The following is a 14459-nucleotide window of genomic DNA, read 5'->3' on the forward strand; positions in this document are numbered from 1 at the left end:
ATATATGTATTTATGTGTGTATGCATTAGAGAAATAATCTCTACTCGTCGAAAAATCCGCCATTTTTGTTCTTCTCATCGATTCGTAATGACACAGGCGACTTAGAATTTTTTTTTTCGGGGATTATTCGAAGGCTATAACGGCTATGAGGGTGGAAAGTTTAGGGGGTCTAGTGATGGGAGGAATTGGAAGATAAGATTAGGAGGATCTGGGTTTTTATGGCGAAGACCCACGAGATGCTTCGATATCTGTGAAAGCGACGACGACGACGACGACAACGACGACGTCACGCAGCTTCTCGGCGATGCTCTTTCTCTCTCTCTCTCTCTTTTTTTCTTTCTTTCTTTCTTTCTATCTTTCTTTTTATCTTTTTCATTTTTTCTATATTTCTCTCTCTCTCTCTCTCTCTCTCTCTCTCTTCCTTCAGTTACCGTCCCTTCTCTCTTATATTTCATTCATTTTTATTATACATATTCTATGTGTGTGTATATATAGAAAGAATATCATCAGATAGGCTCGATTGACTTAATTTTTGTTCGATAATTTTCCAGGCACTCTTCATTTTTTAGGGGGGTCGGGGGTGGGGGGTAAATATTTATCCTAATGTATGTTATCTCTTTTTTTTTTCTTTCTTTCATTCTTTATCTTAAATCCCCAATTTCACTCCGTCTCTTATTCCTTCTTGAATCCGATGAAACGAGAGACGAGCAGGCACGTTTATGTAAAATATATATATATATATAATATATAATATAATATATATATATATATATATTTGAAAATGTGTTAATTTTCTAGATCATGCTCCAGATGCTACTCAGTCGTCATCATCATCATCATCATCATCATCAACATCATCATCATCATCATGCTCCTCCGTAGATATTCGAAAAGCCGAAGAGAAGAGGGGGTTTCGGGGGGAGCGAGCGGAAGCGCGTGAGAGAGAACACACTCATCGGGCGTCGAAGATAAACGAAGATGTATGTTAGCCGTGTGGTAGCCAAGGTTCAAAGGTTATTCGAATAGGTGTCGTCCCAATTCCGCGCGGCCACACCTCTCACCTCCCTAGACGGCGTCGTTCTTTTCGATGCGCACGTTGTTGATGAAGAAACTTACTTGCCGTTTGAAGTTCAGGTCGTGTTTGTTGAAGGTGTGGGCATGTAGCGCCAAGGCACCCGCGGCCGCTGGCTCTATTTGCCTTAAGTGCTGCTGGATCTGATGTTGCTGTTGTTGCTGCAATAGATGCTGCTGATGTTGTTGTTGTTGCTGCAACTGTTGTTGTTGCTGCTGATGGAGATGATGATGATGGTGATGCTGATGATGGTGAAGTTGATGGGGATGAAGGTGATGATCGGAGTAACGATCGGTATAGGGATTGACCACGCCAGTGGTGGCGCCCGACGAGATACCGGCCAGGCACGAGGAACCGCCCCCAAGGACGCCGACCCCGCTGCTCCCGCTCAAGGTTCCACCTGTCGAACCGGCAAGCAACGGAGTGGTTAGTGCCGTGGACGACGAGTGACCGTACGGTACCAGGGAGGTCATCACGGACGGTCCCCTGGCCAGAGCCAACGTGCCGGACTGTTGCGAACCACCCAAGGGAGTCACCAATCCCTGTCGAGCTTGTTGCTCGATACCACTAACGCCACTTGTGACATTTGATAAACCTAATTGTTGTTGCTGCATTTGCTGCTGCTGCTGTTGTTGTTGTTGTTGTTGTTGTTGCTGCTGCTGCTGCTGAAATTGTTGTTGAAGCTGTTGCATGCTACCACTGCCACTCGGGACAGCGGTGGCTTTTAGCAACTGCTCCCTTAATCTACCACCGCATTCCTTGATACGCAATAATTCCGCTTCCAAAAGTGCTATCTCCTTCTCCAAAGTTTGTATCCGGGCATCTTTCGTCTCCATGATGGCCGTCAGGGTGGTGCTACCGGGCACGCCGCCTGGAACCGCCACGCTACCTCCTAGGACAGTACCGCTGATTCCCGTACCCCCGCACGATACGCTACCTAGCCCTCCTAGTACTCCTCCACCGGCGACCGGTGCACCAGACGACGCTGTCGACGCGTACGCCAACTCCAACCTCGTTTGTAGCCCTTTCAGCGTCTCGTTCGTCTCTTTTAGCTCCTTTACAACAGAGGCAATGAAACAGAAGGGCACGATTACACTCCTCGTCGACCTAGCTGAGCCACGCTTTTAATGTTTTTTTATTTATTTTTTTTTTTTTTTTTTTNTCTCTTTTAGCTCCTTTACAACAGAGGCAATGAAACAGAAGGGCACGATTACACTCCTCGTCGACCTAGCTGAGCCACGCTTTTAATGTTTTTTTTTTTTTTTTTTTTTTTTTTTTTTTTTTTTTTTTAATTATTTTATTTAAAAAGATTTGTTTTCTATTTTTTTTTTTTTTTTTTATTATTATTAATACTTTTACTTTTACTCTTTTGCAACTCCTCCTCGTACAGCGCCTGCACTCATTCATATTTTTTTCTAGTCTTAACTCTAACTCTCTTTTATTTATCTATTATTTTATTTGTTTGTTCTAAATTTTTTACTTTTGTCTGTCTGTTTGTGCGGTATTTGTTGTTGTATAATTATACTTGTCGGTATCCGATTCATTTATTCGCTCCGGTGTCGAGTAATATACTTGTATATTATATTATATTATATTTTATGTATATATATAGATATATATATATATCTATATGTATACATATATATGTATATATACACATGTATATATGTTTGTTTAGATGAGATGATAGATTTGTTGATTCGCGTTAGCTGGGTGCTCCACCGCTAAGGAAACGAGGCTGTCCGATCGTCTTGTCGTCCCTTTCCTGTTCTCTGTAATAAATATCCGTATCATTGACGGAAAGGCCTGATCATCGCTACGTACAGTTCGACCATTTATGTCGGCAGATTCACATAATCCTGGATATTTCTATTAGCACTTTTCGGACAGCCTCGAACAGAAGCGAACGTTGCACCGGTATAGCGTCCCGGTTGACGAAAGAAAAGCGACGTTTCGCCGAGCTTCCAATCAATCATTCTTTTCTCATATTTTCAATTTTCACAATATCAATATTAATAAATATTTATTCTATTCCTTTTTTTTTCTCTCTCTCTGTATTTTTCATATATTTTTCGTTCCCATTGTTTCCTTCTTTCTCTTTTTTTTTCTCTCTTTCTCTCTGAATTTCAATTCGTCTCTTTCTTTCTTAACTCCTATTCTTCGAGCGTTAACGTCGTTTTTATTCTTGAAAAAAATCAGTCGAATCACATTATTAACACGTGGTAGGTTTATTGAAATATTTTCATTTATATAATAAAATATATCCCCCACAAAGAGATCATCGCGATTACGATCGATTATGTTCTTTGAAAATTTGTCAAAATTGTTTTTTTTTTTGTTCGTTTCTTTCTTCCACTCTTTCTCTCCCTTTTGTCCTTTCTATCCCTCTCTCTTTCTTTCTTTCTTTCTTTCTTTCTTTATGTTATGCTGGCTGACGATTGAATTATTGATAAATTAACGCGGATCCTCTTCCTAGACGCCGGACGCCGGGCGCCGCCGCAGTTCTTTCGCCCACCGCGACGTACGGCCGACATCATTTTTTGTCCATCCATTTTTGCGCGCAGCGTTTCGATGATTATTCATTTTTAATTCATAATTATTGTTTATCCAATAAACATGTGTTACAGATAGATAGATAGATTAATCATATCTATCCATATTAATTTTGTTTTCTTGCCTATCTCGTTTTCTTATATAGAAGATATTTTCTCTAATCATCATAATTTATTGTCATTTGGGTATGTTAAACGAGTCTTATTAACATGCGTGGAAAACACATTAGCTAGCACTGTTTTATGTCTATTCAATTGTTATCTTTTGCTTGTTCTTTTCCCCTATAAACCCTTATAAAATTATTTAAACTTTAATCACAGGAAAATTCGGATCGAGTTTTCCTTTTTTTTAACTAAACTCGAAACGCGCTCACATCTCACATGGACAAGATTTTCCGTCGACTGTAATGTTACGTGTAAGAAGATACGCATTCGCGAGTCTTGTGACAGTGTTAAATGATTGCCATTGATTGATATTAATTGGTTGAATATTATTGAGATTTAGGTCATGTGTCGAGAATACGCATCTGCTTGAGTTTACGTGTACTGAAAAGTTTGCGTGCTCCTAAGACGACAAATCTTTTAATTAAAACAAGAAAACATTATATTATCTGTAGTCTAAGTTATCTGATTTTGTAATTACTATTAAACGTTTACAAAAATATCTCACGTAATATCGTAGATTTAAAATTTAATATCATTTGTTTGTTAGAAAAATATCACTGTTTAATGTTTAATTGATCCGAAAGTTAATATTTGCAAACTATATAAATGAAATATATTTATTACGAGAGAGAGATATTAATTATAATATTGTAATTGAAATAATATAATACAACGTATTAACTTTTATATAATATATTCCTATACATATATTTCTCATATATTTTTGTTATAACAATATTTTTCAAAATTATATAGTTTCCCTATTATAAATTTCCCAAAATATTGAATAACAGAAGGGCTAACAAACAACGTTCGATTTTAATAATAAACAAATGATTAATATAATTAAAAAAAAAAAACAAAAAGAAACAGAAATGTTTGATAATCATCGTAGGAGCATACGCGAGAATGAATTGATGTTAGATGCGATGATTAGAAGTGTAAGTAAATGGTAGAGGATAAGACAGTAGATTACGCGAGGAGAACGACGTCGTAAAATCGCATGACGCATCAGGTCGGATCCAAACAGTCGCAAAGTCCTCCCTTGGGCCTGGAATCGGCTTCCCTTGACTCGACTTGACGACTTTCGGACCGTCCCGTTGCTCGCGCATCGATAACGACGATCGGCGATGATAGTGGTAAGTCGTGATGGGCAAGAACGTGTCTGAGGCGTACAAGAACGAGAAGAGAGAGTATACAATAATTGGATATGTTACATTCAGCGAGATTCACAGTGGTGTTTATTAGAATGATTTTAAGAGAAAAATGTTCAAGCTTGGTGCATCATAATATGTTTCATATAAATATATATATATGTATATATATGCGTGTATGCATATTTTGTATGTATTTTATGTTGGACATAATATGTACATGTAACGTTATTATACGAATATATTATGTATATTTAGATTTGTGCATATGTGTAAAAATATAAATAGATTAAATATAATTAACGGAAGCTGTACATATTCTTGTTAAGCGAAATTGATTTTATAATTTATACATATAATATATATATATATTTTTTTTTGTGAATTATAATAAAAAGGGACACATCGCAAAGATTTTTCTCTTATTTTTTTTTTTTTTGTAACGAGCCGAAAATATCGCGAAACAGTGTAACACACGAGGAGTTTTATGTTTTAATATTTAAAAGATTTTGGATTTTTATTTTAATTACATTTTTTTAAAATATGCGTCACAGAAATTAAATATATAAATGGAATTATTATATATATATATATATATGTATATGTGGATTTTACATTAAAGAATCGTGTTCGAATAAATTTTATTTACGATTTGCAATCATAATCGTCGTTTTAATTAGGATAATGTCAATGTAACACAACTCGCGTGACTTTCGGCTCGAGTTTTCGCGAAAACATGATATACATACCGTGGCTTTCCCAAAGGTAAGATCTCTGGCAGGTGTGTAAATCTCTTAATATGTTTCCAAAGCGTTTATAGTATGTATTATATTAAATAGGAAATATGATCGTATAAATGTATGTCAATAATGTATTTCTACGTTTTTATTGTGTCTTTTCTAAAATAGTGCTTGCAATGTTTTGTTTCGTGTTAAAAAAGAAAGAAGAAATTACGGAAAAAAAAGTATTCCGCAATTTAGCCGATCGAAATTTGCATGAAATTGAATTAGAACGAACGAACGAACGAAGGGGGGTGGGAAATTCGCCGCCTTTCGAAGAAGAATAAAAAGAAAAAATATTCCCGCGTTTACCTAACTCATGAAAACGTCGTAACACGCGCGACGTCCAATTTTTTTTATTTTTGCTGTGCATAGGAAAAAAAAAAAAAGAAGAAAAATGTTCGATGTGTCTTTTAGTGTACCTGTTAAAATCACGATGTGCGTAGGGGTTGTTCCTCTATTCTTTGTTCTCTTCTGTATAAATCCTGATGGAATAAACAAAAATGACGATGGTGGTGATGGCGATCGATGGTGTGTCAAGATGTTGATGGTTGGTGATGGTGGTTGTGATGGTGATAGTTGTGATCGTGATGGTGGTTACTGTAGTAGTAGTAGTAGTAGTAGTAGTAGTAATAGTAGTAGTAGTAGTAATAGTAATAGTAGTAGTAGTAGTAGTAGTAGTAATAGTTGTTTTTGTTAAACAGGGTGAGTGACGTAGGGGTGGATGCGGGCGAAATATTCCCCAGTGAGGGTTGCTAACGTCTTTTTACCACCTACACATCCAAAGCAGCTCATTCCACGCATTCCAATCACAGCGCATGTCTTTTCGTTCGTTAAATCAATCTGCTTTTATTATAATAAACGATAGTACTTTTATAGATTTATATATTCTTTAATTATTATTACTTTTTTTTTTTATTTTTTTTTTTTAGAGTCCAAACACATAAGTTTTGCTTTTCTCTATGATCAAATCGTCCCCCTTTTCGCGTCCTCGTCGTCGTCTCGTCCCGTCGTAATTTATTCTCTTTTTACTTTATTTCTTTTTTTTTTTTTATCTTCATTTCGGTTAACAATTTTTTTCCAATATCTCTTTTTTTTTTTAAATATAGATATATATATATATAGTTAGATCATACGCAAGATGCAAAAAGAGAGATAGACAAAGAGAAAAATCCTGTGGGTTTTGCGCACTGGACTCATGAGTTTTTGGAAGAGAAAAAAGGGCCTAGGTTTGGACCGGGAAATAGACAATTGGTGGTTTTCGTCGAACTTTTGTTTCTTTTTAGGATTTCGGTATATCGTTTTTGACATACTTCGATATTTTTATCAAATTGACGAATAGTTTTTGAAATTTTCTTTATACACACACAATCAATGTGTTACTATTATTATTAAAAAGAAAAAAATATTTCAATAAGTACAACTCGTTTGAATTATTTTAACAAAAGAACATTGACATAATCTGTTCGTAAATTCAAATTTTGTACAAAAACAAATTCGAAAGACAAATAAGTAAAAATAAAAGATCGATAATTTATTAGCATCATTTTTGTGTTGAATTATTTAAAGAATATTTTTAACTATTAAATATGTCGAGTTCATTGAAGTACGTCAATTTGAAATTTGAAGAAAAGATTCCTTGGATTTGAAAAGGGATTATCAAGTAGGAAAAAAATATGAAAGAGGAAAAATAGAAGAAGAAGAAGAAGAAGAAGAAGAAGAAGAATTAGAATATATAAGTAAGTAGATGATAGAAGAATAAGAAGAGAAGGAGTATTATAGGATATAGTGACACAATGCTCGTGCTACTACGATTTTAGCGCAATGAAGTGAACAATAATGAAGAGACAGGCCTGGTGCTTCGGTGCAAAGAGTTCGAACGTAATTTTAAATTACAATATTTAAGTGATAGATATTTGATAATTGGCGCGTTCGTTAAATAATACACACACTCGTCACGGCTATGGTACATAATAATATACCTGAACAAACGTTTAAAAGAGACACGAGAAAGAGGAAGCGTACACCCCGTTGAGACATTGACGTTGTTTACGGTGCAGAAAAATTTCAAAAAATAACACGTAAAGAATAAAAAGAAAAAATAATAAAAAATACATATATATAGATATATGTATGATAAGAAAGAAGGAAAAAGATAGAAATAGTGACAGAGATAATGATAGAAACATAAAGACATTTAATTGGATGACAGAAACAAGAGAGATAGAGATAGAAGGAATAAAATTAAATAAAATTAATTTGAAAGAAATATTTGTCAACCTAAAAATCTAAAATTAAACAAATTAATACCGTGTTAAAAAAACAAACACGGCATTAGTAATAAATAATTAAATTAATTACACAAATCGTTGAGAAGAACACGGTGCTATATATGTCAGGCTCATGCTCGAAGTTTTATCCGAAGGTTTCTTCGAGTAGTATAAGCATTTTTCTTTTTTTTTTTTTCTTTTTCTGTCATTTCATATATCAATAAGATTACTTTCTTTCGTAAAAGTGATCAAAGATGCCACGCAAGCAACGTAGACAGACGCGTTCTCATCTAAATCCTAGAACTAATAGGCAATACACACACACACACACATAAAATATCATATGCGATAAGGATCAAATAGAAAATGGTGGATGCGACGTCGCTCCATCTTCGTTGATGTTAATTACGAAGTTTCTTTTCAACATACCTCTACGATTCGGCTTGTTAATAAAAAAACATCTGGTAATAATAATTTAAAAAAATAATAATAATATTAATATAAATAATAATGAACAACATATAATAATAATAATAATAATATAATAATAATAATATATTAATAATTAACAATATATATAATAAAATCATCATCATCATCATCATCATTATCATCATCATCATCATCATCATCATCATCATCATCATCATCATCATTCGCCGCAATTGTCCTGTAATTTGCTTCTTTTTGTAACTTTCATTTCTTATTTTCTTTGATACAGTGCAAAGGGATGAATCAAGATGTAGATACTTTTGTATTTTTCAATATTAATATACTAAAAATCTAACGACACGTTAAATTACTCCAATATTTCTATAAAACTAGTGAAACACAAGCAGATACAATACTACTGTACTATTTATTTTGGCACTACTAATATAATTACCCACTGATCAAACTATATTATCATCATGTATACATCCTAAATTACGATGATTATGTTTCTTGATCTAATCGACGATCATTTGAGACACACTCATTGCCAATTTCTCTGAGGCAGGAAAATAATGAAAATTGGCTATACGAATGTGTCGGTAATGATCGATCGCATGCACACTCTCGTTCAAAAAAAAATTCGCGACTAATTCTACAAAAATATTTATTTACGGGATTGTAATTGGGGAATGAAAGAAAATGTATTTTTTTTTCTCAAAATTACCTGTCGTAACAAAAAGAAAAGAAAAATGAGAAAAAGAAGTAGAAAAAAAGGAACATAAAAATATAGTCGCATCTTGCGAGTACTCGTAAATGAGGGGAAGGAGCGACTTCGCATATCAGTGTGCGGCAAAAAATGGGGTTGTCTAGAAAAAATGGTGAAACGAGGCCAGACACTATGAGAGACGTGAATGGTGCCGGAGAAACACAGCTATGATCTCTTCTAGTATAAAGACAAGACGAATTACACGAAATTGCAGGGGATATTATGTATGTATATATATATATCAATGTAAGAGGCATTTAAAAATAAGGGGGCAGGGGCGAGAGAGGGGGTTAAGATTTGTGACGATGCTCAAACGATTAACTAATGATGACGTTCAACATATAATAGAGATGTACATATATGTCGTATAATATAACGTTATCGCTAATTGTGATTTAATGATAGCAGAACAACGGCAGTGGAAATTTCTAAAGAGAGGAAGCAATTGTATCCAGTTACCGTGCGATCGAGAATCCGTCAATTTAGTTTTAAATTAAATCTAATTGTACGTTTAAATAAGATATTCTTATATTTTTTTTATTTTATTCAATTTTATGTTTTTCTTTTTGAAGGGAGGGGTAGGACAGAGGGGTTCAGGGAGAATTTATTCTTATCACTTCACTATTGGCAGTAATTTTATTAGTCATAATTTTTAATATATAGTGTTTGAAAAAGAAATTTATTTGTTTGACAAACCTGTTATATACGACCACTTCAACGATCATTATCTTTCTATGTGTGGTGTATTTTTGTATATAATTAATATTAATTATTTTTACTAAGATAAATAATTTTTGGTCGTATCTTTTTTTCAAGAGTATATTAAAATTTATAATACACTTTTTCGAAATTGGCTTGCATGTTATTACTTGAAGTGATAAGGATTAAAATCGAAAATAAATAATCGATTAAATGAATAAATGTAAAAGAAAATTATGCCACGAATTCTCGAACACATATGGCAACGAGGTGTCTTGACAGTCGTGAAAATACGACCGCGTGAAAAGAATATAAGAGTATCACACATATATATATATATATGCTTGTGAAAGAGATATCGTGTGACAAAGTATGTGTACGTATACGTGCGCGTATATAGTTATTTATATATATATATATATTTATATATATATATATAATATACTATATATGACCTGTAACCTCGAACGTGTATTACGAATCTCACGAAAAAGAAGATAGTAATATATAATATATTACACATAAATCAGAGTGTGTTGAATCGTTCGAGAAATACGAGTTTAACAAAAAAAAAAAATAAATAAATAAATGAAAGGAAAAACGCGTATATCCGGAGCGAAGATTCGAAAAGGATTCATCGATATAAATAAAATAATCATTTAATATTATTTCTTATTAATTTCTTAGTGTCTTATTTGTTTTTTTTTTTTCAATATTTAGTATTGTCTTCATTTTCCTCTTCTTTGAGAATTAGAATCAGAAATCGATCTGCATATTATTATTATTATTATTATTATTATTATTTCTCCNCATATTATTATTATTATTATTATTATTATTATTATGTATTGGTTTGTCTCGTATGTATATGTTCTTCTTGTTTCTTTTTTTTTGAATCACAATATGTTTTGTTTTATTTTATTATATTTTATATATATATATATAGAAGTATAATTATTATTAATATATATATATTTTTCTTTTGTTTTCATGTTCCTCCCGTGAACTCGCGATATTAGTAATATTCAATTAGTATTACGATGGTTGTTGGGTTGTTACGAGTCTCAAGCGTGTGATATAACACGGGATAGAATTAAAGCCACTGGCAGCGCAATTGAACTTTTTCTACGTGCAAGCAACTACTACGTATTACAACATAGCGAAGATGTGATATCGCGCAAACGCGTGTTTCGATACTCTTATTATGGTTAAATTTTTATTTTGTAAATATAATAGTATATACGTGTATATGTCTTTTTATCTTTCTCTCTTTCTCTCTTTCTCTCTCTCTCTCTCTCTCTCTCTCTCTCTCTCTCTCTCTCTCTCTCTCTCTCTTCTTCTCATTTTCTCATTTTCTTTTTCTTTTTCTTTTTTATGTTTACATATACACGAATACACAGTACGTATTCAGACACGCGTTACGAGCGAGACACGATCGTTCGATCAAGTGAGAAAGTGATATGTATATAATATAATATTTATATAAATATATAAATATATATGTATATGTATATATAATATTTTATGTATATGTATATATATATATATATACGTATATATACATATATAATATTTATATACATATATGCATATGATATTATCCCGACATGTTTAGAAATAGTTTAAGGACCTGCTTCTGGGCCAATGACTGCATCTGCTGGAACATGATCCTTTCCTCCTCTTTTCCTGGAACAGTAGAAATCGAGAAAAAGCTCTTGGCGGATACAACTGTGTTTACTGCGGAATCTTTTTATAATATTATTTATTAATATTTTTCAAAAATGTTTTTTTATACTCGTTCAATCCTATCATCTAAAAATTATTTTACTTTTTCCCTACTACAATTTTATCCTTACGACTTAACGAATTATATTTCATTACGTTCATGTTTTTTTTTCTTTATCTAACGTTTGAATTCCGGTGGACAATACGACGTTGGAGTTGTTGTTTAATTTACTTAAAAAACAAAAAGGAAAAGAAAAATAATAATAATAATGATAATAAATAAATAAATAAATAAAAATGTCAGGTAAGAACGCATTAGTTTTGTGCGAAATATTTTGTTTGTGGGATATAAAAACGTGACTTAAAAAAAATAAAAAACAAAAAAAAATGGCGGTGACTTTAAAACGACTTTCAAATGCATTTCCGTGGTTGTAAAAGTTCGACATAATGGAAGAGACTCGTAATCTGGGCCAGTAGGGGAAAAATCCAGGACGTTAGCGCAGCAGCCGTATCGTATCCCAGAGCACATCTCCAACGTCTAAATCCACGTCCCAGATTCGGCGCACGCGTTACTTCCTGACGGTATCGCTATTGCCCTACATACAAACTTCCCCCTCTTTCCTAAAACTTCTGCTTTTTTTTTTTTTCTTCTTTTTTTAAAATATTCGCAACATATTTTTGATTCATTTATTTTTCGTGAAATTGCATACGTCAGAAAATAAAATGTTCGAAAGAATTTTGTTGGGTCTAGTATTCCATGTGCAAATTGAATTTGGTATTTATTTATTTATTTTTTTTTTCTTTTTTTCAAAATTTTATCGCAAAAGATAGTTTATTTCACATTTCGATTAATGTGTCCATTCTCGAGAGCTTTTTTATCTTTGGTTCATTATTTATTAAACGAACGTACAACAAATAATTTGTTTTGGCGTACGCATACACGTATGATACAAAGTGTTGTTCTCTTACGAAGCACACACCAATCGACGAATTTTTTTATTATTTTTATTTTCTATTTCTTTTTTTTTTTTTCTTTGTTAATCAACAAGAGTCATCAAAGTAAACGCGTGAGTTACATTTCGGATCTCGTTCGCGAACGGAATCGTGTATTTTTTCTCTCTGCCAGTATCGCTTTTTTTTGTGTGTGTGTCACTTTGCATTAGCGTAGCGTTTAATGTATTTAATTAAAATAGATTACACAGTCGGCCTTGTGCGTGGATGCGCGAGATGATGAAGAAGGAGATAGCACGCGATGATGACATTTTTTTCTCTGACGATGAACGGTCGTAGTTTTTTTTTTTTTCTTTAATAGTCTCGTTAAAACAGTTGTTACGTGAGAGAAACGAGATGAATAAATATTATATATTCTTGAAATACAATATTTCTTTTTATATAAATATATATTATGTATACGAGTTTAGAATTTGTTGTTTGTTCTGAATGAATACGCGAATCATCGATTCACACAACTACAGGAGCAACAACAACGACAACAGGAAGGAATAATGAAATAACAAATTAAATATTCAAAATTCAGCCTCACCCATCCCTTTGTTTTGGAGCATCTCGAGAAGTTTCTTGATACTTTCATCGCGAGCTTGCAATGTCTGCTTTTGCGTTTCTATTCTTAATTCCAATTCCTGTAATCAGAAATGAACGATCACAATTAGTTCTTATGTTTATTTTTTTTTCTTTTTTTAAATTTTTACTAAATATTAATATAAAAAAGTAGTAGTGTAAATATATACACGAATTTTGATGTATGAATAATCATAATTTCGTATCGAAAAATCTTTAGCAAAATTCATTATTATACATTATATATATTATATTTTTATATAGTTTAAATATATCTAATACCCAAAACAAATTAATTATAAATTACAAGTTGTCTCTTGTAATAATTGCAAGAGAATAGTACAAAAAAATAATATTTTTACAAATAATGACATAATATAGAAACATTAATAAAACATTACACGTAATAAAATAATTTTATACAAAAAAATAATATATAACAAATAAAAAATTAAATGGAATGATATTTAAAAATGTGTTGAAAAAAGAAATCTGTATTTTTTTTTTCTTTTTTTTTTTTTTTTTAAAGAGATGTGTTTGTCAACCACACGAACGACCCTTCTTTTTCTCCTTTTTCTTTTTTTTTTTCTTAACCTTTCATCATCGTTCATAATAGTAAAGAAGGGGGAAAGAATAAAAACAAAGAAAAAAGCGAAGTATACATGGGGGTTCTTTCTTTTCATGGCTGGGAAATGGTCGATTTGTATTGCATTGCTGTTAGATAGCGTCGCTGTTTGACGTCTCCTATATAGCGAATTTAGAAGACCTCTTTGACGATGGCAACGTAATTAGTTTCGAATTAAACACCCGCTGCTCTTACCATTACCCATTCCCCTCTGGCGGTGCATGAAAGTGTTTCAGTGTTAACCTTTTCTCTTCGTCGACACCCCAATCATTTTATTCACTTTCTGTTCTTTTCTTTTTTCCTCTTCTATTACTCTCTTCTCATCTTTCAATCAATCGCATTTACTTTTTGCACTCAAATTATTCGGCACCCTTTATACTTTTATTATTTTAATTTTATTCAACACGTATTGAAATATCTCGAATAATTTATTGAATTTTTAAAGTATAGATTTTTGTTATTTTTTTAAATTATATTTGGAGACTTAATTTTTTAAATTTTATATTGAAAATTTAACAATTATTATTTATTATTAATTATTGTATACATTTGAAAATGTTTTATAAAACAATTAAATGAATGTCTGGAAAAAACGGTCTATGTTTAATTTAGTTGTTATCTATGTTACAAGATTGTAAT

The 14459-nt window shown here is 32.4% G+C and overlaps 1 protein-coding gene across 4 annotated transcripts in view; it reads right to left on the reverse strand.

The window, feature by feature from the left end:
• Window positions 1–14459, reverse strand: part of LOC106789584 (trichohyalin) — a 75498-nt gene that overhangs the window by 28152 nt on the left and 32887 nt on the right. For 2 of the 4 annotated variants that reach the window (XM_014753924.1, XM_014753926.1), the window contains exons 3-4: window positions 13161–13257; window positions 11523–11578 (exon numbers count right to left, since the gene is read on the reverse strand). In XM_014753924.1, the coding sequence (XP_014609410.1) occupies window positions 11523–11578; window positions 13161–13257 (153 nt within the window). The remainder of the gene's footprint in view (window positions 1–11522; window positions 11579–13160; window positions 13258–14459) is intronic. The other 2 variants (XM_014753927.1, XM_014753925.1) reach the window with 1 other exon arrangement.

The sequence above is a fragment of the Polistes canadensis genome, unplaced genomic scaffold, assembly GCF_001313835.1.
Source record: "Polistes canadensis isolate GaletaPanama2010 unplaced genomic scaffold, ASM131383v1 scaffold_192, whole genome shotgun sequence".
In the NCBI taxonomy this organism is placed as follows: Eukaryota; Metazoa; Arthropoda; class Insecta; order Hymenoptera; family Vespidae; genus Polistes; species Polistes canadensis.